Below are 25703 nucleotides of genomic sequence, written 5' to 3'. Positions count from 1 at the left end.
CCTTTCTGAAAGGAAAATCTTAGATGATGGTAGCATAATATTCTTGTCGGAAGGATTTTATTTTCGGTTCTTTGTGGTTACAAATATTTGAAAAGATACCTTTAACAAAATTTCAAACCTTTGGTTCTCAAGAAAAAAGTGTGTTCCTCGGAAATACGTCTGATGTCATGATGAAAATAATTATGTCCCCAGAATAAACCAAGAAGAAACTTATTACAACAGTTTTCCTCCATTTTATAAAACAGCAAAATTGAAAAATATATGTAGTTAATTTCTTTTTGAGCACACCGAGCTGCAGCCCAGTGTTCAGTTACACGAAAATGTTAAACCACGTTTCTGGCCATGACCGAATTCCTGGTCAACCCCGCGAAAACGCCCTCCTCAAAAGAACTGTAAGGGAATTAACTCTCATTTCGCTACCTCACCAGAAAGATGCGAGGTTGTTGTCATAATGACGTCAGTGAAAAAAGGTCACTTGCATCGAGGTATGTCGCAGTTGGATGTATCCCAGACATCTACCGGTAATTTACCGGTTTGCCTATTTGTACGTTTTTGGAAACAAATACTTTTAACTTTAGCTTTCATATTTCAATACTTGTTCATTCCAGAGGGACATGTCTACATGAATGAGCTTACGCTTATGTCATTCCACAGTTACCAGGTTACAGATATTCTTATCAATTCCGACAAGACACCAATCCATAGCGTGTAATTTTTTTCTTTTGAAACTTGGGTACAATGTAGTTTACCGGGTGAAGCTTATAAGCTTCCCGTCCTCTCTGTCTCTTCAACAGCGTGGTTGCCACAGGGACATACACATCCCTCGTCAACAACCCACACTTTTGAGGTCGAATAAAATTCCAAATGCATGACGCACGCAAATGCACTTCACATTCTTTGGAAGAATTCCTCATAATTTTAGAATTAAAAAGAAAAATGGACATTGTCACTGATATAGATTGTCTGGATGAAAGCATGCCAAGTAATTTATGTATGAAAATGCATGCTCTGCTAAGAAAACTGCACTTGTTTCAAAATGTAAACAAAGCAAACTTCAGATTTAGTACTACTGCAATTTCTCCTACATACTGAGAGATTCATTTGTCTATTTGTTCCATGCATTGGATCACATTCTTTAGAAGATGGATGGTAACAGTATTGTAGCAAGAATTAGGGAATTAAAACACATGTATTACCTGATGATTTTAATCTGGTAAATTCAACAGACATTTTCTGTTTCCCACCTGCATAAATAGTTATTAACTCATTAAGCCTGATTGTTTAATTGTGTCGTAAAGATATATGTTGAAAGAAAGCAGGTGTGAATACATATCGTGTATTGCAAAGTTTTATGTAATTTTATTGCAAGTTTCTCTTGTAGACCTTTGGCGGCTTGTACATTTATATTTTATTACAATATGCATGTATTCTTTGTATGTAAGAGATGAGACACACATAAACAAATTCTCTCTCTCATATTGTGCGAGGTTTAATTTTACAAAACATCTATGACAATGACATACTGTAAAGAAGAATTTACTTACATACTTTATAATCTTCGACGAAAATAGCGTTTTTGCCGATATATTTCTAGTGTATACGAATTATTTTAATGAAAGTACGGCCTACCTTTAGAATACAGCACTAGAAACTTTAAAAATACGTCATAATACCCTTTTACGTAATGTAATGTGATTTTGTTCGAAAGCATGTTCTCGAAACAATGCCCTATGACGCCTGCATGGCAACACGGTTGTCTAGCTCTGCGAGTGCGTATAAGCTCCGCTCACTGGTGTTTCATCTCTACAAGCTATGTCATTGCATAAGCCCAACGATGTTGAGAGTTTCCAGTAGTTGTATACCGGCGGATGCGCAATTTATTGCAAGCACCAGTTTGAAATATTTTTCTTTTTTGCACTAATACGCTGATATTTATTTGTATTACGGGCTGCTGAGGTATTATGTTTTGTGTATTATTGTAGTTTGTATTTTTAAAATTAAATTTAGCGAGAATGCGTTACATCGGTCTATATTATATATATTCGATTATTCGCAATTTTGGTCAATGTAATTATTTAAATTATGTAAATATATTTTATATTTCGGTTTCTAAGTACTAGTAACTATTAAGTCTAAATGATTTACCAATGTGATCTGACATACATATATATTTTTTTTCATTCAGTAATTTGCACCATTACATAGAAACGTTTTTTATTAGTATTTTATTTTACAAAGTGGTAAAAATGCATTACACTGGTCACATCAGTCATGTTTGTGCCGGTTCGGTCAATTCATTCTATTTATTAGGATTATTTCAAGGGGTTAGGCTTAGGGCTGAGGGTTTAGGGTTAGGGACGTAATCCAATATAGTAGGTACATGTCCGGTGTAATACATGAGTACCATTTGTTGTTTTTCCTTTTGCATTTTAATACTGCCGGTTCGGTCTATGCATTCTATTTATTATCCCCCGCAACGCGTTTTGCGGGGGGTATTAAAATGGACTCCATCCGTCTGTGCGTCCGTCCGTCCGTGCACATTTGTCTTTTCCGGAGCAGAACTCTAAAACCATTCAATATTTATTCACCAAACTTGGCACATAGATAGATCTGGTGGTGTACTGGTGCCTTTTGGTAGTTTTGGAATTCTGAATAAAATATTTTTGGCGTTTCCATGGCAACAAGTTTGACTTAGAATGAAATTTGTGGTAGTACTCTTTTCCGTAGCTGAACTCTAAAACCGTTCACTATTTCTTGACCAAACTTGGCACATAGATTGATCTGGTGGTGTACTGGTGCCTTTTGGTAGTTTTGGAATTCTGAATAAAATATTTTTGGCATTTCCATGGCAACAAGTTCGACTTTGACTGAAATTTGTGGTAGTGCTTTTTTCCGGAGCAGAACTCTAAAACCGTTCACTATTTCTTTACCAAACTTGGCACATAGATTGGTCTGGTGGTTTACTGGTGCCTTTTGGTAGTTTTGGAATTCTGAATAAAATATTTTTGGCTTTTCTGTGGCAACAAGTTTGACTTAGCCTGAAATTGGTGGTAGTGCTCTTTTCCGGAGCAGAACTCTAAAACTGTTCACTATTTCTTTACCAAACTTGGCACATAGATTGGTCTTGTGCTGTACTGGTGCCTTTTGGTAGTTTTGGAATTCTGAATAAAATATTTTTGGCGTTTCCATGGCAACAAGTTCGACTTAGACTGAAATTAGTGGTAGTGCTCTTTTCCGGAGCAGAACTCTAAAACCGTTCACTATTTCTTCACCAAACTTGACACATAGATTGGTCTGGTGGTGTACTGGTGCCTTTTGGTAGTTTTGGAATTCTGAATAAAATATTTTGGGCATTTCCGTGGCAACAAGTTTGACTAAGCCTGAAATTAGTGGTAGTGCTCTTTTCCAGAGCTGAACTCTAAAACCGTTCACTATTTCTTTACCAAACTTGACACATAGATTGGTCTGGTGGTTTACTGGTTCCTTTTTGGTAGTTTTGGAATTCTGAATAAAATATTTTTGCCGTTTCCATGGCAAAAAGTTTGACATACACTGAAATTGGTGATAGTGCTCGTTTCTGGAGCATAACTTTAAAAACCTTTCAATACTCTCCTTCCACTTTTCTATATACACACCTAAATATTTGACATAATCATAACTCGTAGACATAATCATGAAGAGTATTTTGCCATTGCGGGGGATATTGATGACTTTGTCTTCTTGTTAGGATTATTTCTAGGGGTTAGGGATAGGGGCCTAATTCAATATAGTTGGCCCAGTGTAGTACGTGAGTACCATTTGTTGTTTTTCCTTTTTATCCCCTGCTACGCGTTTTGCGGGGGGTATTAAAATGGACTCTGTCCGTGCTTCCGTCCGTCTGTCCGTCCTTCCGTCTGTCTGTCCGTCCGTGCACATTTGTCTTTTCCGGAGCAGAACTCTAAAACCGTTCAATATGTCGTCACCAAACTTGGCACATAGATAGATCTGGTGGTGTACTGGTGCCTTTTGGTAGTTTTGGAATTCTGAATTAAATATTTTTGGCGTTTCCATGGCAACAAGTTTGACTTAGACTGAAATTGTGGTAGTGCTCTTTTCCGGAGCAGAACTCTAAAACTGTTCACTATTTCTTCACCAAACTTGGCACATAGATAGATCTGGTGGTGTACTTGTGCCTTTTGGTAGTTTTGGAATTCTGAATAAAATAATATTTGGCATTTCCATGGCAACAAGTTTGACTTAGACTGAAATTGGTGATAGTGCTCCTTTTTGGAGCAGAACTTTTAAACCCTTTCAATACTCTCCTTCCACTTTTCTATGTACACACCTAAATATTTGACATAATCATAACTCGTAGACATAATCATGAAGAGTATTATGCCATTGCGGGGGATATTGATGACTTTGTCTTCTTGTTGCATTTTAATACTTTTTTTTCACACAAAAACCAGAAACCAAAAAGCGTCGAAAGTACACATTGAAATGGTTTAATATAGAAATTTTGGGCTAATGGAAATTGGCCTGGAATTTGCACTCAAGCCTCTTTCACACGCAACATAAATTTTGTTCAGTAATGATTCGAAGGCTAACTCACCCTCGTGCAGTCACTACACATGCTCATGTCTCCCTCGTTCCTTAGTGCGATCCACATTATCCTTACAGTGTTCCCTACATCACTTTTCTGTCACAAAATCACCGATTTATATAAAAGCGCGTCATTCATGCATGCACCGTGAAATCTACATCTGATGCCTGACGTCAACAACCCTTTTCAGTTTGAGGCATATTGGCTCATTCCACGCCACATGTTATCTTGCAGATTACGGAATGGGACGACTGTGCCAAATGGCATTGGATCCATTCGGCAATTGTCCGTAGATAAAAATCACGAGACACCAAGTCTCCCCGTAACCTTCGTAATTGTCTGTGACCTATTCGACTCTTTCCGTTCATTTCCGTGATGTCACAGGAATGACTCGATAAATTTGCACGTTGTGCAACAGTGTGGACGTAGCTCAGTCGGTTAGCTGCCGAGCTAACAATCCGAAAGTCGCAGGTTCGCGTCCGACGGGTTCTCACAAACTGGCTGCTTGTCTTTATGACACGTGACCTACGGCAGAGATCGTCCTCACAAGAAGTTGTGGTGCTGTATTCTAAAGGTGCTCGGAAAGTACTATTATGCTAGTCTGTGACTAGCATAGAGCACATTCATAGCTTGGCACTTTGTTTCATCTAGATTTAATGCAGAAAACATACGTGACCATACAAACATACATAGAAAACATATATACTATATATTCCTTGCATAGACATAAAAGAAAGAGTCAAGTGATAGGGCGTCATCAAATTTCCTGAATAGAATGTTCGATATCTAAACTGTTCAATATAGTGGCTGGTCATATGTTATCTGTGACCAATCGTATCATGAGATACCTGTCACAGAGGAAAAGGACGGTGGATGGGGCGTGGGCGAAATTTCTGAAGAGCATGTTTGGTCACTCAACAGCTTGGATAGGGAATGATTATTGGCTATATCGTTGACCAGTCGATATGCTGGGTTTCGGCTTTATCAACTCAAGCTATCATGTAACAGTTTGTGTATTGTGTATTGTAAACATACACACTGGTACAGTGTATGAAATATACACATAAGACAAATAGGAGTAGATAGACACTTTGGCGAGTTTATTTGTCCTCATGTTAGTGTTTTTCGATAAGTAAAACAAAACGATTGAAATCCAACCATCGAGTAGAGATAGTATTTATTTTCATATACATTTTATGCACACAACTAGTACATAAAACATAATGGTTTGCTGTACATGTAAATATAATCTTCACCTTGATACTGAATTAATATCCAAACTAAAGTACACGTATTACAGAATTCACTATACTGAATTATTATAGTGTATAAACTTGCAATTGAACACCCCCCACCCCCAAATATTTATGAAGGTGGGCGTGCCTATATTTATAGTGAATGCAAACGAGGTTCATAAGATTACAGATGTGCATGCATGCATAAACATTACAGAGAGGGGGGTGACTCCATAAAGCAAGTTGTCCAATGATAGAACAGTGCATCTGTTTATTTTACACTTGTCACGGGACAAACCTTTCAACGAGGACATAACTACAAATGCATTCTACCAGAGGCTGTTATTTCAAGGTCGAAAGAGGTGTTCAGTATATCTCATTACTGTAATCTGATTGAATGATTATACGCATGTGTATCGATACCGTAGCTGGTATACTATCCAGCTTTTATTGACGATGGATCAACAGAGACTGAGTTCATTGATACACGTGATAATTACACCAGATTTGATAATTACAGAGATCAAATACAAACGTTTTACACAATGCTCATGTAAATTGCATAGAAAACTGACAATTCAAATCAACATGAAACTTTCAACAGCTTGAACAAAAATACTTGAAATACCTTTGTATGGTTTACATGTAATAACTTTTGATATTACTTCTCTCTATGTGTGAGAATTTTTCGAATTACCAACTTACTGTGTTTTGTAACAAACGTAGTAAAAGATTTCATTGTTGTAATAACACTGACATGTATATATATTTGATGCAAAGGCACGACTTATCACTCTGATTTGGTAACATTATCAACTTTAGATTATGGAAAATAACTAGTTACAATTCAGTAAGCTTCAAATTCGAAAGTTAAATTATGTCTAATCTATTCGAGCATGGATGTATAATTATTTGTGTTTATACATTATGTTTCATTATATGAAACATGACAATGTAATAATACCTAAAAAGTAAATTCAAACTATTCTATTGTGTTTGAATTCTTTGTATGTCCTTGAAATTTCGTATATATTGTTTCCTATTTATTGGGAAGTTGAAGATAATATAATCTTCAGTAACTTCTAAACCATTACATCTAATTCAATCAATGTGCATACGAAGTATTTTAGTATCCATTCCCAATGAAGAGTACCAGACACTTACCTCTGTAAAAACATCATAATCCCCTTTCTCGCTGACATGTGTTCATTTGCCAAACGCTGTATAAGCCTATGATAATGATTAGCAATTGCTATCAAAACACTTTAAATACTTCTTCTGATTGACACTAAAGGTAGCATCTCTCGTAAGAAAAGCTAATATTTGCTCAGTACTACTAAATTGGTTGAAATAATAGGTACAGTGCGATTTTTAAAAGTACAACACACATGTGTGTCTCTCGCTGAATAAGAGGTGCTTTCTGTTGACGAATATATGTGGCTCTTGCTGTGAGAAACTGCCAATTACCTGCCCCATAAACACGTCACTCGCTGTGAGGAGCTGATTAATTTGCCCCATATATGCGTCTCTCAGCCTTAATGAGTTAATTGGCCATCTTTATTCAGAACATATCATATGTTGCATAGTTATACTTAGTAGCAGGGCCAGTGATAAATGTTTTATTTCTAGTGATACTGTGTATTTTAACTTGATTTAACATTTACTGCATACCAGTTGGTGTAACCAAAGTGACAGTGCTGAAGAAGCTACTGGTAGGAGGGTCAAGCAAGTTTCACCAGCCGGAGCACAGTTACAATTCAGCACCACAATCTCTCATGAGGAAGTTCTCTGCCATAGTTCACAGGTCACTGAGACAGGCAATCAGTTTGTGAGAATCTGTTGCACGCGAACCCGCGACCATTGGACTGTTAGCCCGACTGAGCTACGTCCACACTGTTACACAATGTGCAAATTTATCTAGTCATTCCTGAGGCATTACGGAAATAAACGGAAAAAGTTGAATAGGTCACAGAGAATTACAAAGGTTACAGGTAGCCTTGGTGCCTTGTGATTTGAACCTACGGACAATTGACAAATGGTCCCGATGCCATTTGGCACACTCGTCCCATTCTTTAATCTAGAAGATAAAGTGTGGTGTGGAATGAGCCGATATGGTACGAACTGAAATGATGTCTGTTGACGTCATGTGTCAGACGTCAAATTCACGGTATACATGAATGACATGCTGTTAAAAACAATCATCGGGTGATTTTGTGACGGAAACGTGTTGTAGGGAACACTGTAAGTATAGTGTGGATCGCTAAGAAATGACAGAAGCATGAGCATGTCTGGTTGCCACGAGGGTGAGTTAACTTTCCGAATCATTGCTGGAGAAATGTAGGCTCCCAAATGTTGTGTGTGAAAATGGCTTAAGTGCAAGTTCCAGGATAATTTCCATTAGCCCAAATTTTCGACATTAAACCATTTCATTGTGTACTTTTGACGTTATTTGGGTGAAAAAAGTATTAGAAATGCGGGAAGGAAAATCACATTCACCGAAGAGGCACGAAAATGGCTGACGTGTAATGCATTCTTACCGCTTCAAAATACATAATGTACATAAATATACTCCATTCTTGTGTAATGATGCAAATTACTGAATGAAAAGAATCTATATGTATATTAGTTCCCATTTATAATTCATTTAGTCCTAAAAATTATGTTGAAAGCGAAATGTTAACTATATCTAAAAAAAATGTGCTTTCATAAACTGGTGCTTGCCATAAATTGCACATCCGCGGTAAACAACTGCTGTAAACTCTAACCATCGTTGGGCTTATTCAATGCCATAGCTAGTAGAGATGAAACATCAGTTAACAGAGTTTATACAATACTCGCTGAGCTAGACAACCTTGTTGCTATGCCGGCGTCATAGGGCATTGTTATGAGAACGTGCTTTGGAACAAAATCACATAAAATTATTATAAAAGGGTATTAGTTTGTGGTGCTGTATTCTAAAGGTAGGCCCACCAGCCTACTGGAGAAAAATGCAAAAAAGAACATGGTTTTATCTTTTACTGATCAGAGTTAAGAAGATAAAGCATATGGTAAAGAAGTTTAATCCAAAGTCAATCAAGTTCAACACAACATGCAGGGGGATTGTCTTGTACAATGTCTCTAAAGGTAATTCCTTCAGTTGCACTTGGATCGTTAATCATGAACTACTATAAACCACACAATGATTTTGAGACGATACATTGCACTGTAAGCTTTCTTAGAGTTTATTTGTTTGTTTGAGTTTAACATGTGATCACAATAGGGTGTTTACATCTCAGCAAGATATATTCATCCTTAGGATGTGTCAACTTCTTCATGTACCATGTAATAGACGGGGGAGTCTCTGCTTACTTTGGAGCTGTGGGATAAATGTTTGATATTTGAATTTCTAATAAATCTCATATTTGAAAGGACTTATTTTATCGCACATGGTGACACCACCCAAGCTTACCCCACCTCAGATTTCTTGCCAATTTGGTAGTAAGAAGAGTTTGACATAATTGGAGAAGGCACAGGGCTCGCCTGGAGCATGCTGCATGTGTGTGGAAGGGTCCATTATCATTTGGTTGTGTTTGGGGGAGGTGTCAGAGACAGGAATCTTTATGCTCTAAATTATGTGTTGAGCGCCAATAGCAGGCATGCAATATGTGAGATAGAATAAGTCTTTTATATATCAAATTTATTAGAAATTCAAAATGTCAACTAATTCTATCTCAAATATCACACAAATTTTGACAACTGAAATGATGTGATGGACAATGTAATGTACGTCTTGAAGTGTTTACCTTTCCGAAATCGAATGCTGTTTACCAAAATTTAAGCGGCATACATGAAACCAATGTATTCTATCCACTATTTATTCTCCTTTCAGCTCTTCAAGAGAGTTAAGCTGATGTAGTCCGGGAAGTGTGTACAGATTTTCAAGATCCGTAATGGCCTCTTCAAATAGCTGTGACCAGAGAGCAGGGACAGGCGAGAAAAGCACAAAAGTATTTGACCCAACTCTAACTCTTGAACGTTCTCAATCTGATGCTATTCTTGGAATTCCAAAAGTGGCTGTGAAAAAGCGCACTCTTGAAGTGTCTCTGTCAGCAGACAGCGCAGAAGAAAAGAATGAAAAAGAGGGGAGAGTGTCTGAAAGCTCTAAAGTGTACTTCGATCTGTCGGAAGTTGGACCAGAAAAGCATTTGGTTGAGAGCAAGGATTTAAAGATACGTTTGAAACTGACTCCAGCCTTAGAACCTATCCTGCAAGAGGCTGAAGATGAGGCTGTCCAGGGAGAGACGTACCAAGACAGGCTACTGCTAACTTGTGGCAGTGATACGTTTGTTCCAGCATCACCAGACAGTGATGACTTTGGAAATGGTGGATCTTTCTATGCCAAGTATCCTCTTCGCTTCCCACATGGATCGTCTTTAAACAATTACCGCCACAATCTGAAGCTCAGTTATCAAACACTGTCACAGAAGCTGGAGGGCTACATCTATGATTTGAAAAGTTGTGATCTGAGTACCCAGTGCACCATTTTAGTTCAGATACTAGATGTGGTCAAAGAGGCATGGGACACCCCGGTCTATGGTCGTGATCTAGCATATGGGCTTTGTGATATAATACGTATGGAGGGTCTGCTGGACAGACTAGTATACAATTGTGCCTCTCCTGCCAGGGATCTCCTTTCGGCTTCTGCCAACCTGCTGGAACAGGTGATGTCCACCAAGAACAGAGAGCGAGTTGCCAAAATTGGTTTAGTTACTATTGTTAAGATGACAAAGTCTGCTGTAGGGGACAATATCATAGCCAAAGCTACAACAGGCATTCTGGAAAACTTGTTCAAACTATCTGAAGAGACCTGCTGTAAAGTAATAACTCTTGGAGGACTTGATGTCATCCTACACTGGTGCCGTTGTAGTGACAATCAAATCTTGAGAAGGTGTGCCAAGGCGCTGGCAAACTTATCTCTCTTCGGGGGTGCTGAAAATCAAGAGGAAATGGCAAAAAGACGTGTTCCTGAATGGTTGTTTCCTCTTGCCTTCAATCAAGACAATAGTGTGAGATACTATGCATGTCTAGCAATCTCTGCCTTGGTAGCCAACAAGGAGCTGGAAGCAGCTGTACTTAAATCAGGAACTCTGGATCTTGTTTTGCCCTTCATCAATAGTAACAAACCATCTGTGTTTGCTCAGAGTGATCTTACACACAAACAAGGCCGAGATAAAATTTGGTTGAAACACCTAATTCCTTTGCTGTTTAGTAGACGCCAGGAAGCTCAAGCACTGGCGGCCTTCCACTTTGCAATGGAAGCAACTATCAAAGCTGAACAGGGCAGGCAAGAGGTAGGTCAAGGCTTTAGAAAAATAGATAATGTGTTTCATTGGTTAAATTAGTTCACAAACCAAAAGACAGTTGAGCTTATGTCATGGCCTGTATGTCCATTGTGTCATTCTTAATATTCTGTTGTGTATCATGATAATAATAAGTGCATTTGTTATGCGCTATTTTCCGTCCGTTGCGGTTGCTCAAAGCGTAGACAATCCGATTATTATTACCCAGGATAACCCAAGCTGCTGGCAAGGCACTAGAAGATTAATAGTCACATGACTTATCACACTGGGTACCCATTTTCTGCAGGGTGAGCAGAAGCAGTTTTGAACAAACTCACTTGCCTATGGTGAGACCACATGTATCACATCTGCTTCTGTCATAATCTTCCGCAAACAAGGTGCTACTGTTAGGGTGTCAAGTTACTTAAGTTTTTCACAATAGAGTTACCATGTTATTATAAGTGATGAGGTGCTGATGGACTGATGAAATCACTCTGGTCTCTCTTAAAAGTCCCTGGAAGCATGTGATGTAAATGCATAGGAATTTGCTGATGGTTGTGAGGTTGGAATCCAGGGCCATGTTCCACATGAGACTTTAGTGCTATTGTGATCTGAAGTTGTAAGATTTTAACCTTTAGCCTCAGTTTAGGTTGACATACTGTTCCACAAAACAACCTGAAGCTAAGGTACCTTAGTTGTTAGTTGAAATCAAAATATTATGGTGAATTCCACCCCGCCAAAACAGTATGGAAGTTGCAAGAAGTCTACATGAACAATATGTGTTCTGTAATTGCACTATGGAGCTTGATTCAGTAAACTGACTTGTTTTCACATTACCGCATGCCCTGACATGACCTCCATTCCCTTGTGGTCAATGTATACAGATTGAAATATTCTGAAATGAAATTATTTGAGCCAGGGAAAATAATGCAAAACCTATGAGTGGTCTTTGCTGCATTAATGAACTGGAGATCAAGATTACTGTGTGTATTTTCATATGCATTAACTGTGTATGCCAGAAATAGTAATCAGCTGCACACACATTTGTCTACAGGTGATTCTGTTGAGAGATATCCAGTGATATAACATAAATGAACTTTAAAGGTAACAACATTACATAATCTAGTGCCGTATTATTTTAGTTGCAACTTTTACTTTACAGATGAAAATAATAAGAACTATAGTCATGGTACTTCAGTACTACTGATTGAAATTGCTCTGTATTTTATTCATGTTGAAACATTATGACCTGTCCAAGTTGAGGCGATGTACAAACACATGTTAACAATAAATTACATTTTATAGTCAAGCTATGACAAATCTGACTTTTAGCAAGTCATGTATTCGTGTATCTGTTATTGCAAATATAATTACGTCAAAATTACTTTTATGCATCCCAAATATCAAATCATCGTTGTCATTGTCTATGTGGTTTTTTAAATCTATCATTGTTGTCTTCAGATATTCCATGAGATTTGTGCTGTACAGCCTCTAAAGAAGATAGCAGGCAGCCCTAATGCTGTGGCCTCAAAACTAGCAGCAGAGGCTCTGAAGGTGATAGGTGAAAAAATCCCACATCGTCTTTCACAGCAGGTGCCTCTCTGGACTGTTACTGATGTCTCCTATTGGGTCTCTCAGGTACCACTGGTCACTAAAAGTACAATATTCAACTCTACTGGGTTTTGACTTGTTTTGTTTTTATTATCTTTGCTGTGTCTTGTCGGCATGTTACAACTGGTTGAGTTCAGTTTGTCATATATCACTGAAGTTCACCTGCCAGTTCACGGGGGAGATGTCATGGAGAAGTTAATGACTGTTTTGCTGGGTTACTACGATATTTACTGTCAACACACACACCCACTCACACCTGAGACAATCCAGGTAAACTCAACCCATGCTTCATGTGAGGGAACACACCGGATCAGGTGGTCAGAATTGCTGACTTTGTTGATGCATGTATCCCAATTGTGTCCATTGGTGCTCAAGATGTTAATCACTACATTGTCTGGTCTAGACTCAGTTATTTAAAGACCGCTGTCATTTGTCATAGGTGGAAGATTGAGGGACGTTAATGCTAGACTCAGTTATTTAAAGACCGCTGTCATTTGTCATAGGTGGAAGATTGAGGGACGTTAATGCTAGACTCAGTTATTTAAAGACCGCTGTCATTTGTCATAGGTGGAAGATTGAGGGACGTTAATGCTAGACTCAGTTATTTAAAGACCGCTGTCATTTGTCATAGGTGGAAGATTGAGGGACGTTAATGCTAGACTCAGTTATTTAAAGACCGCTGTCATTTGTCATAGGTGGAGATTGAGGGACGTTAATGTTAGACTCAGTTATTTAAAGACCGCTGTCATTTGTCATAGGTGGAAGATTGAGGGACGTTAATGCTAGACTCAGTTATTTAAAGACCGCTGTCATTTGTCATAGGTGGAAGATTGAGGGACGTTAATGCTATACTCAGTTATTTAAAGACCGCTGTCATTTGTCATAGGTGGAAGATTGAGGGGCACGTTTATGCAAGAATTTGTCATAGGTGGAAGATTGAGGGACGTTAATGCTAGACTCAGTTATTTAAAGACCGCTGTCATTTGTCATAGGTGGAAGATTGAGGGACGTTAATGAAGGGTTTCAGATTGTCATCGGCCTTCGGTCATAGTCCGATAACATTTTCAAATGACCGACTACTTTCTTACTAATTAGGACACTTCGGGCCGATCGATAATTTCGATGTTATTTTCACATATTGGACCTAATAAATTACGAACATTATCATTTACAAATTCATCAAAACCTAACTACGAAATCTTGATCATGTTTCCGTGGCGTGTATGTGTTTACGCATCCATTTTTATCACACTAAGCTACCAAATGTACATGTAATGGATTACGCGATTGGCTGCTATTTTAAGCATTCGACAATCAGAAATGGGGTTTCCCGACCCCAACCGCATGTAACAATGTTTCAAGGAAATCATTAAATAAATTGAATAAACTAATGAATAAAATCAACAATAGCATTCATAAAAGTTGTCAAACGTACATATAAAATTACTATTTCCATCTTTTTGTGCGATCATGTAATGCAACAAGTCAAGTCACTGACAAGTGACATCTCGGCTTCGCCGCCTCAATCTTCAACTTGGACCGCGATGTTTAATGCGAAAAATATATGCATGAAGCATTTTGTCACAGGTCATAACCTAGCACAATACGTCCAATAAGTTCCATAATTTACGATAGATAGCGATTTAGTGCTTAATATGTTCGAATAGCATTATTTTACCCAAAACTTTCGTCTAAGTTTTTAAGTTTTCACGAGGGCGGTATCCATTGCCGTAATATGATTGGCTGCCTCATGTCACGTGTCTGATTTTGACCAATCACGACCCTTATAGCAGACTGTGGCGGGAAAAAGCGTCATTAGAAACCAATCTTTATCCAATAAAATCGCTTCTTACATCTGTGAAAATACTCTCAGCAAGGGTATAGTGATATTGTTGATGTTCAGAGCTTTCGAACGATACCCGCCATCAAACGATTCGCCTCGCATGTTATTCATACGAAGCTTCGAAAACGGAGGTATTTTCCGTTGTTGTGTCATGTTACCGAGCGGAAAGCCACTGATATCGGAAATAGGCTTGACCATACATATTATTTAAGAAATCTTTATATAATAATTTTCTGATTACGTAAAAATGAAAATGTAAAAGAAAAAGGCACGGGGATGTTATGACATGTCACAAATGGAAAAAAATCGCCATAGTTTTTGCTTCTTTTGTGATATTTCTGGACATTATAAATGCTTGCATTTTCATTAAAAAATCTATTTATTTATGTTGTAGTTGTATTATTTGAAAAATATTACAAAAATAAATTTCATCTTTATCAACAGTGGGATTAGATCTTTTAATTTTGCTGTATATCTAGAATCAAGTTGCAACATTAAATGTCATTAACAATTTAGTTATATGATGGCATTGGGATTTAAAAATCGTCAAAAGAGCTTTAGGTCAATGGCCTATCGCCAGACACCCACTCAGGACATTTGTCCTACTGATTTTATAGGCTTCAAAATCACTGTAATGCTAGACTCAGTTATTTAAAGACCGCTGTCATTTGTCATAGGTGGAAGATTGAGGGGCGTTAATGCTAGACTCAATTATTTAAAGACCGCTGTCATTTGTCATAGGTGGAAGATTGAGGGGCGTTAATGCTAGACTCAATTATTTAAAGACCGCTGTCATTTGTCATAGGTGGAAGATTGAGGGGCGTTAATGCTAGACTCAGTTATTTAAAGACCGCTGTCATTTGTCATAGGTGGAAGATTGAGGGGCGTTAATGCTAGACTCAGTTATTTAAAGACCGCTGTCATTTGTCATAGGTGGAAGATTGAGGGACGTTAATGCTAGACTCAGTTATTTAAAGACCGCTGTCATTTGTCATAGGTGGAAGATTGAGGGACGTTAATGCTAGACTCAGTTATTTAAAGACCGCTGTCATTTGTCATAGGTGGAAGATTGAGGGACGTTAATGCTAGACTCAGTTATTTAAAGACCGCTGTCATTTGTCATAGGTGGAAGATTGAGGGACGTTAATGCTAGACTCAGTTATTTAAAGACCGCTGTCATTTGTCATAGGTGGAAGATTGAGGGACGTTAATGGATATACAAACAAACATACCCACATCCATTGTTATGTACAAAGTGTCTTCTAGGCTGTATTGAAGACAAATTTCACTTTATATTAATTTGTCCTCATTATAAGACAAGCAGACAACATTTTATACCTGAATATTATTATGATAATCTGTCTGCTTCAAAAATGCATCAACTGCTGTCATCCAATAAACACAAAACTCATTAAATCTGTGTCGTGTTTAAAAAGAAATTTGCCAATTTGATATCATTTTGAATGATATATTTAATATGTGCAGTTTTTCTGTATTAGCAATATATGTCATGTGGCTCCTAATAACCTGTAAGTTGGTACAAGACACCTTATACCTTATGTAAGAAGAAAGTGTTGCTCATCAAAACAGTTGCTTTGTTTCGTAGGTTGGGTTCAGCAAGTATTCAAGTCACGTGGAGGAAGCTGAGGTTGATGGTGACCTGCTGCTTATACTCAATGATGACGACCTTAAGGAAGGCCTGCAGATGAGCTCCAGCATTGTCAGAAAGAGGTATGAGCCACTCTAAGGACCACGGTGTGCAGTATGTTGGTGGATATTTGGCCTACGTGCTAATTATGTTCTGTTTTTCTCAATGATTGACAATTACAAACATAATGACAGTCACTTTTACTACATAACTTAAATACTAGAGATTAGACTCAGTTGTACAGCTGACTCCAGCATACTTAGGAAACAAGTAAGGTTTTCTTGCCATGGGAAGCTGAAGACCTGGATCTTCAGAATTTTCAAAAGAAGTGATTGCAGACCAAAATACAGGGTTTGTGGCATATCAAAGGTAATATTTTTAGAGTTATTATGTCTCAATGTTGTCTGATGTTCCAATGATTGTGGGTTCAGCTCTGTTATATTGTATCTGTGAAATGTGCATGGCCTTGGGTTTCAAGAAAGAGGTAAATGTTGAAGACTGGGATCACTTCAGACTTCCTGTCTTATTAAGCTGACACGCCTTATCTGGAATACTGTTTATAGTGGTTATCACCATCTCACTGATGTTCCCACATATAAATAACTTTATTCAACTTTTGAAACAGGTTCTTACGAGAGTTGAAATCTCTGAAGATCTCTGCTGACTACTCATCATGTGATGCAACAGGGCTTGACCCATGGCTGATGAGCCTGACCCCAGACCTCTCTCAGTACACATATTACATGTTACGCCAGGGGGTGGACAAGTTCATGCTTCGCTGTCTAACAGAAGATGAACTGAGGTGTGAATGTGGAATCAATAACAGCATCCATCGAAAGAAAATCATACAGAATCTTGATGGTAATGTCAATTGGTAAATCTCAAACTGAGTAGGTTAACATGTCAGTAAAGAGAAGTCTGAAAGTCTCATGTATTTAGCCTTGGATTTATTAAAGCTTATCAAGTGATTTAACCTCTGTAGTCGAAACTCGTGTAGGGAGGCAGGAAGAACTATATTCACAAGAAACTCGTGTAGGGAGGCAGGAGGAACTATATCCACAAGAAACTCATGTAGGGAGGCAGGAGGAACTATATTCACAAGAAACTCGTGTAGGGAGGCAGGAGGAACTATATTCACAAGAAACTCGTGTAGGGAGGCAGGAGGAACTATATTCACAAGAAACTTCGTGTAGGGAGGCAGGAGGAACTATATTCACAAGAAACTTCGTGTAGGGAGGCAGGAGGAACTATATTCACAAGAAACTCGTGTAGGGAGGCAGGAGGAACTATATTCACAAGAAACTCGTGTAGGGAGGCAGGAGGAACTATATTCACAAGAAACTCGTGTAGGGAGGCAGGAGGAACTATATTCACAAGAAACTCATGTAGGGAGGCAGGAGGAACTATATTCACAAGAAACTCGTGTAGGGAGGCAGGAGGAACTATATCCACAAGAAACTCATGTAGGGAGGCAGGAGGAACTATATTCACAAGAAACTCGTGTAGGGAGGCAGGAGGAACTATATTTGCAAGAAACTCATGTAGGGAGGCAGGAGGAACTATATCCACAAGAAACTTCGTGTAGGGAGGCAGGAGGAACTATATTCACAAGAAACTTCGTGTAGGGAGGCAGGAGGAACTATATTCACAAGAAACTTGTGTAGGGAGGCAGGAGGAACTATATTCACAAGAAACTCGTGTAGGGAGGCAGGAGGAACTATATTCACAAGAAACTCGTGTAGGGAGGCAGGAGGAACTATATTCACAAGAAACTCATGTAGGGAGGCAGGAGGAACTATATTCACAAGAAACTCGTGTAGGGAGGCAGGAGGAACTATATTCACAAGAAACTCGTGTAGGGAGGCAGGAGGAACTATATTCACAAGAAACTCGTGTAGGGAGGCAGGAGGAACTATATTCACAAGAAACTCATGTAGGGAGGCAGGAGGAACTATATTCACAAGAAACTCGTGTAGGGAGGCAGGAGGAACTATATTCACAAGAAACTCATGTAGGGAGGCAGGAGGAACTATATCCACAAGAAACTCGTGTAGGGAGGCAGGAGGAACTATATTCACAAGAAACTCGTGTAGGGAGGCAGGAGGAACTATATTTGCAAGAAAAGAGGTTGTGTCAATACAATCCATGGGGAGTCCATATTACAACGAAGGCTCCCAAGTCATATATTTCTGAATGTGGCATCAATGACAATAGACAGAAGAAATCTTTACTTATAATGTTAACGTAGCAGAATGGAAGGGATGATGAACTGAATATCCATTCCCCTTCTAAATCCCCTAACAGCAACACAAGTCACATGGAGCAGACCAGAACTTCCATGGAATCTGGAGCCTCAATTCCATGTCCTAATATTTACTTTCTAATGTTTTCATGATGACAAGTGGGGGCCAAAATCACTGTATATTTCTTGATGAAACCTGTATTATGCTATAATAATCTGTGTAATTTTGGATTTTGGCCTTTTGATGATTTGGGATATTAAACACTACTGAACAGCATCAATGTTTTCTCCACTGAAGGTATCACATGGCAGTGAGCCAGTTGTGGCATCCATAGTCAAACACCAATGTACGAATTGCTCCAGATCATGGGCATGTGTCATCTTCACATGACCCTTGTTTCAGGTTCAATATTAATTGTTTTGACTTGGATTATACCAATGTGAGAAAAAGTTCAATACTTTGAATGGCAGGCATCCTTAACGTTAAACATGGAGACATTTCTGGGTTTCATCTTCTTTTTATTGTTTGGTACAACGTTTCAGGGCTTGTTCTGGTCCCATCATCAGGTAGAACTGAAAAACAGTGTTCAGAAAAGTCTCTATGTTCATCAAATAGCATCTTCTAAAATGCCAATCAAACATCTAATCCATAATGTTACTATTGTCAGTTGTAAAAATAAAAAATTTCAGATTTATCAAGTCCTTCTTCAAGCCGACAGAATCTTGTGATGGCAGTTGGAGACCTTGCATCCAGTCTTGGCAGTGGTCTAAGGGCCAATGATGTATTTCTCTCCTACAGACGCTCCAATGGGTCACAACTAGCAAGGTATGTTCTGTATTTAAAAACAGTCATTATGGTACATTTGCTGCTACACTTTGGTAGATATATATATAATATATTTCCACTTGGCATGAAAGTATTTGAGCGGAAAGAAAAATTCTTTCATACATTGAAAAATGTGGTAAATTCATCAATTCCAATGCCAAACCGATAGTTACTGGTAGAAGCTTAACCGTGTTTGAACTGAAGTGGGGCGGTGGGGTAGCCTAGTGGTTAAAGCGTTGGCTCGTCACGCCGAAGACCCGGGTTTGAATCCCCACATGGGTACAATGTATGAAGCCCATTTCTGGTGTCCCCTGCCATGATGTTGCTGGAATATTGCTAAAAGCGGCGTAAAACCAAAACTCAGTCAGTCAGTTGAACTGAAGTCTTCACCTGATTGATAGCTGCACCTTTGGCAGAATTCATGTCAGTTAGGATGTTTTGTGGTTTTGTCAGAATCATGTCAAACCTGCAGTCTATATTTTGGAAAGACCTGTGATGATGGCATTTCCGGGAAATCATCATTATTTGAGTATAACTTTAATGATTTGAAGAGCATTTTCACACCCTGATTAGTCATGTCAAACATCAAGGTCAATGCCAATGTAATTGTCGGAAAAATGTTTACCAGTTAACTCAAGAAGCATTTACTGTGGCTCACACAAACTTGGTACAGTTCATCCTTTGGTTGGGAGGCCCAGTTGAGGAAGACTTTACCTCTGTGTAATGTGTACGTCATTCAGGTGGTGACTGACCCGTCACATGACAAGTTCACCTCAACTTTTAACCTCGTATGACTTATTTCATGGTAAATTGTCTTAAACTTGATTCCTTCTGATTCCGTTTTAAACATGGCTAGCATGGCAGCAATATTAATATGTCATTTTAAGTTTGTTAATCTCCATTGCCATTTTTATATGTATATCTGCAAGGTATGCTTCTTCCAAAGCTCTGATATTTGTCAGAAAGATTCAGGTAAAACTGAGCAACAAAGCTTTGAGGGTTTTGCATTTAGTTGTAAATGTCAGTACTGTTATGTGACGGTTAAAAATGGTTACTTCATCAAAGCAGTGGTAGCATATGAGTATTCTGGTTATAGCCTTTGTTATTGAGCTACAGGGCATTAGTAACAAAGTGTTTTCAACTAATGGGTTTCTCCAAAGTGATAAGTGTCGTAGATACACATCCCTTCAGGCTTTTTCACAAATCTGCAATTTGTTGTGGTTTCTCTATTACTGAAAGTCAAGTTAATTCATGTTGTAGCATCTCTGTTGTTAGCCTGAACATTTCCTTTGATAGAACGCAAACTTTGTAAGCATGTTCCCAGCTATGGTATCTCTGGAAAATGGTCACAAAACTCAGATCTGATTTATCAGATATTGAAGATATCATATTTTTCCTTATCCTGACTCATGCTTATTGCTTGTCTCCCTTTCCTTCCGAATGCTAGTGGAACACTTGAATCCCCTTTTGAAGCTCCCTTAAAAAAAGCGGACGTAAAATCACTTACCAGGAGTCACCTCCCTTCCCAGGTTTTGGCGGGAAACGGCGCCACCTGTCTCCCATGCTCTTCACTCTCTCCTGATTCGCCCGAGTGGGCGGTTGTGAGAGCACCTGGTCCCCTATACGGCATTATATCCTTTTATTATTTAGGCCTTTCTTCTAAATTAGCTGTATAAGGCTTAAGTTAACATTTACCTACAATATTCTACGGAATTAATTCTAAAATTTCTCTGTTTTATCACGTTTTTACGTGATTATTCACATTGTTTACAATTGATGAAATCTTGTTCTGGTTGTAGGTATCGATTGTCTGCTGTTGATCCACATAACCTATGTCCTAATTGCAAGCCTGTATGTTTATCTGACACTCGTCAGTTGTGTTTTCACCTGTCTGATATTGCATTTTACAAATATTCATATTATCTGTCTAGACATGCAAAGGACAGGTCCAGACGAGAATTACACAACATGTCTAAACCGGCTAAGCTTGCAGAGGACCGGCAGTGGGTGTCTGCGCAAATGCACCATTCCAGTGGTCTACCGGGGTCGTCTACGGAGGAGGTTGCCGCCATAGACAACGCTGGCTCGAGGAAGAGGTCATCTACATATGATACACCCTCTTCGCAGTCTAAGAAGATTAGGGCATCATCTTCCCAGAAGAAGAAGTCAGCTACAACTAAGACTTCGTCGAAGTCTCCACACGGGGCAACGCAGAAAACGAGGTCCTTTTCAGCTGAGATCGTCCCTCTGGAAGATATAGATGTCTACGATGAGGCGCCTATCCTCATCCCTGAGATCACATCTAAGAAGAAGACGAAGACGTCTTCTACAGTGATCACGCAGGACAACCTTTCAACGCAGACGTTCGGCACGAAGGATCAACGCCCTTCGGAAGAAGCCTCATCCGTCTCAGATGCATTGTCAGTACAACAGACAACGCAGACCTTCAACCCGGGCGCCTTTATGCAGCAATTTACCCAACAGATGTTGGATCTCATGGAACAACGGTTCGCACGCAAGAGAGCTGCGACGAAGACGACGTCTGCGATGAACCCGAGTGAAGGTCAACTGAGCTGCACACCACGTCCGTTGGGAACCAACGTCCTGCAGAGCATACAGGAAGATTCCAGCTCGACTACAGCGTCCGCACGAATACCTGGCAGCCATACCAACGTGGAACCCGCACCAAATACGTTCGACGGAAGGACCAGACGTTCGCCGAACCCACGTAGATCATCATCAACGTCAGATACGGACGTTAGTCACGAACCTGCACGCAACGGTTCGTTACCAAGGAGAAGAGAATCAACATCCATACAAAGGCATAGAGATTCGTCACAAGACTCCAACCCTCGACAAAGCCGTTCACCTACACGCAGGTTCGCGCGAAGGCACGCACGGTCATCTCTATCTCCGTGAGGTCCCCACGAAGGAAGTCATGAATACATTCACGAACATATGGTTCGCCACGAAGGTCACCACGCAGGTCGCCTTACAGATCGCCACGCAGGTCACCACACAGATCGTCTTACAGATCACCTTACAGATCTCCTCGTTCAGACGACAATAGAAGACATCCGTCCTCAGAGCAGGAAGATGATGGCGGAATTATATTTTCCGACTTGGAAATCAAGTCATGGATGGCCAATGGTTTGGAACTCGCATCACCCTCTAAGGAGACCAACGAAGCACTATCATACTTGATGGTGAATGATGATATAGACTCACTCACGATGCCACCTATCGACCCTGTCTTAGACTTTCCAGACAACCTCAGCACAGCCTTCAAGAAGACTCAGAGTATTCCGTCGTTCAACGCTAAGAAGTTCTCTCTACACCACATGGAACCCTTCATGAAGGCTCCAGAGATAGATGAGAATTATAAGATCATCAATGACACTCGGACGAAAGATTACGAGATAGAAGATAAAAAGCTGGCACAGTTAGACACAGTAACCAGACGAACCTTCTTCGGCCTAGCCAGGTCAAGAGCTATCAACGAGACTCTCATCTCGAAGATCGAATGGTTTATTCAGCTCTACTTACGCAGAAAAAGGATCATCAGTTCATGTCTGAACACCTATCATCCATTTCTGCAGGCTTAACATTATCAAAAAGGCAAGGACTGTTATCTTCCTGTACTTGGAGCGAGAAATTTACCAAGACACTCTACAGAGCCCCTTGGTCAGCACCATCCATTTTTGCCGGAGAAATTGATGAAGTCGCCAAGGAAGTCGTTAAAGATTCCCCAGAAGTGATGATGATCAAGTCTATCGATACACTGGCCAGTGTAATACGTCAGACCTCCCAACGTTATTCCGGCAAATCGAAGTTTGCAGGCATCCAGAGAGCAAGGGATAAGAAAACAGGCAACGCTAAAGGGAATAAGGATTCTTTTACGCTTCATCCGCAGCTCCAAGAGGTAACTCTGACGGAAGAGGTCGGCCCTTTCAAAGCCAGAAGTTCCAGACGATGAAATACAGGTTCGGAACGACTGGAGTCTTCCACCCCCAGCCGTTCCAGTACAACCCTCACAAGTGGGTAGACGTCTGCAACTCTACTGGAAGAATTGGGGAATTCTTCAAGACGACTTCGTATCTCAGATCCTACGCACAGGTTACAGGATACAGCTACAAGCAGTACCACCAGTAACAATCAACCCTATGGTTCACAACTACGCTGCAGACCAGAAGGGAAATCTACTAGAAGCCATCACATCTCTACTAGAGAAAGAGGCAATAGAAGAGATAAAACAAGACTGCGTCACACCAGGTTTCTACTCCACAATTCTTTTTCAGAAGAAGTCCTCCTTGGGGTACATATAAGCATTAAAATGTCCATTTTAAATCCTACGACAGTTGTAACTATATTTGTAATAAAATATTTACAAAACAAAAAAACCTCGTTTTGTCTTGTGAGACCACCCCTACAGGGCCCCACCGGACCAACACAGCCAAGAGCAGGTAACTCTCGCCGTCTACCTCGTACCTCACTTTTCATGCTGTCGCTCTGTTGAATAGGCGTCGCGTTGTGTTCGCTTCGAGTTTGCTCTCCTACCGATAATGATGAGTGTAAAAGAGTCTCAATCTGTATGTATGGTTCCTTTCTCACGCCCGCGAGGCGTTAGATGGACGTCATATGTGGATATTTTCATTCATCTTTTGTTGTAACTTTGCCATTGGTTCTCTGTTTTCCAGCCATGTGGCAGGCAAAATGGCCGGACCGCGATCGTGGTTTCCTTGCTATATGTTCTTGGTAGCTTGTAGTAGGGAGTTCATATATTATGTTTGCATATTATATGGTAGGCTTGCCTAAATTCTCTTTCTTTTCAGTGAATTTGTGGTAAGTCGTTGTGGAGTAATTTTGATAGTGTTAGTTTCAGATCACTCAACTTTACTCTGTCACTAGTACACGAGGGGTGGCTAGCCTTTTCTGCTTTGCATTGTATGTTTAGTATTTAAATGGCTGTAGCTTGTAGCATTTATATATCGCCCGTCGCGGATTATTCTTGCTATTACTTGTGTTTATGTGTTTGCTGCTTCACAGTTCCTGCTAGTAACACTGGCGTGGTTCTTTTGTTGCAGTTTAAGCCCTGTGCGTTGTGCCATGCACACTACCGCCACAGGATGGTCATAAAGTGTGCCTCCGGTGTTTAGCCGAGGGCGCCACCACGATCAAGAATGCTCATAATAAACGCCCTTGCGTCAATATTCCTGTTACATTATGTTGTATTATGATACATATTTCATACGTTTACACACAACGTGGCTCATAGGCCGAGGTTGTGGTTTTGTCTGGGTTTCTGCGCCTCGCCAAGCATTCTTTCCGACACGCAGATTTTATGTTTTTCACTAATCTGCTTCAGGCGGGGGATAATATTTGAATAAAAGGTTTCTAAGGAAATCCCTTTATTGTTTCCCCAGCAAACAATGTTGCTGACTTAAATATGACTCAATTTGCTTCACTATTGCAGCAACATATTCTTCAATATAATGTCAAGTCGATGATTGATAGCGCAATGTCCGGCTCCGTAAGGAGCTTCGCCTCGCAAAGTGTTGATCTTGAAGGTAAGTTCACCAGTTGTCGTCTGTGGTGAAATCCCGCCCGATTGACACGGTGCTGTCTGGGTTCCGCATAAAGGAGCTCAGCACGCCTGTCGTCGGGGTGGATCGGACGCATCTGGGGGTTACTGCGCCCGAGCTCTGGCTCGAGAACGCGCCTCCCAGGCAGCTTGATCCTGGCTTCGCTCAGGTGATGGTGTGCCTTCGGCACCTTGTGGCGACCTAGCTTCGGCTCAGGTTCGCCACGGGCGCCTGGCGCCGATGCAGGTTTTGCCCTGTCTTAGCCTGGTGCCCTGACTGGCGGTCGCCTTCAGGCGCAGACCAGCTTCGAGGGACACCTCGGCGGGCACCTTGTGGCGACCTAGCTTCGGCTCAGGTTCGATTCACGGGCGCCAAGCCCGGCGATGCAGGTTTTGCCCTGCAGGTTTTGCCCTGGTGCCCTGACTGGCGGTCGCCTAGGCGCCGACCAGCTCGGGGACACCTCGGCGCCACGAGGTCAGTCGGGGTTGCCCGGGAAACCTGTATATCGGCAGGTTCCTCTCGGCGCCCCGGTCTGGGTTCCACTGAGCTGCCGATCACCTCGGCGCTCCCTAGGTCTACCTGTGTCCACCAGGGGCAACCTGCATTGCCAGGCTACTCCCTTGTGTCTCGGGACTGCAGATCGGACTAGCACCGACCTGGTCTTCGCCCCGCACGAGCAGATCCCCGGCTGTTAGCTCAGGTCTCGGCCTGATGTCTATCGATGCCCTGGCCAAGAGGCCGTTGAGTGTGACGAGCTGCCGATCACCTCGACGCGCCGAGGTCTACCCGTGTACACCAGGGGAGCCCTGCATTGTC

At 40.4% G+C, this 25703-nt stretch overlaps 1 protein-coding gene across 4 annotated transcripts in view; it reads left to right on the top strand.

Moving 5' to 3' along the window:
* The first annotated feature begins 411 nt into the window (after positions 1–411).
* Positions 412–25703, top strand: part of LOC124288903 (NAD(+) hydrolase sarm1-like) — a 36154-nt gene continuing 10862 nt past the window's right edge. The window contains exons 1-6 of one of the 4 annotated variants that reach the window (XM_046725494.1): positions 412–485; positions 9686–11147; positions 12597–12773; positions 16196–16320; positions 16863–17098; positions 19170–19305. In XM_046725494.1, the coding sequence (XP_046581450.1) occupies positions 9747–11147; positions 12597–12773; positions 16196–16320; positions 16863–17098; positions 19170–19305 (2075 nt within the window). In that variant the 5' untranslated portion in view covers positions 412–485; positions 9686–9746. Of the gene's footprint in view, positions 545–608; positions 709–9685; positions 11148–12596; positions 12774–16195; positions 16321–16862; positions 17099–19169; positions 19306–25703 lie in introns of those variants that run through there. The other 3 variants (XM_046725493.1, XM_046725492.1, XM_046725495.1) reach the window with 3 other exon arrangements.

Source organism: Haliotis rubra, unplaced genomic scaffold (genome assembly GCF_003918875.1).
Source record: "Haliotis rubra isolate DU_JTF1 unplaced genomic scaffold, ASM391887v1 Scf429, whole genome shotgun sequence".
Classification (NCBI taxonomy): Eukaryota; Metazoa; Mollusca; class Gastropoda; order Lepetellida; family Haliotidae; genus Haliotis; species Haliotis rubra.
This window is presented reverse-complemented; position numbering and strand designations above follow the sequence as displayed.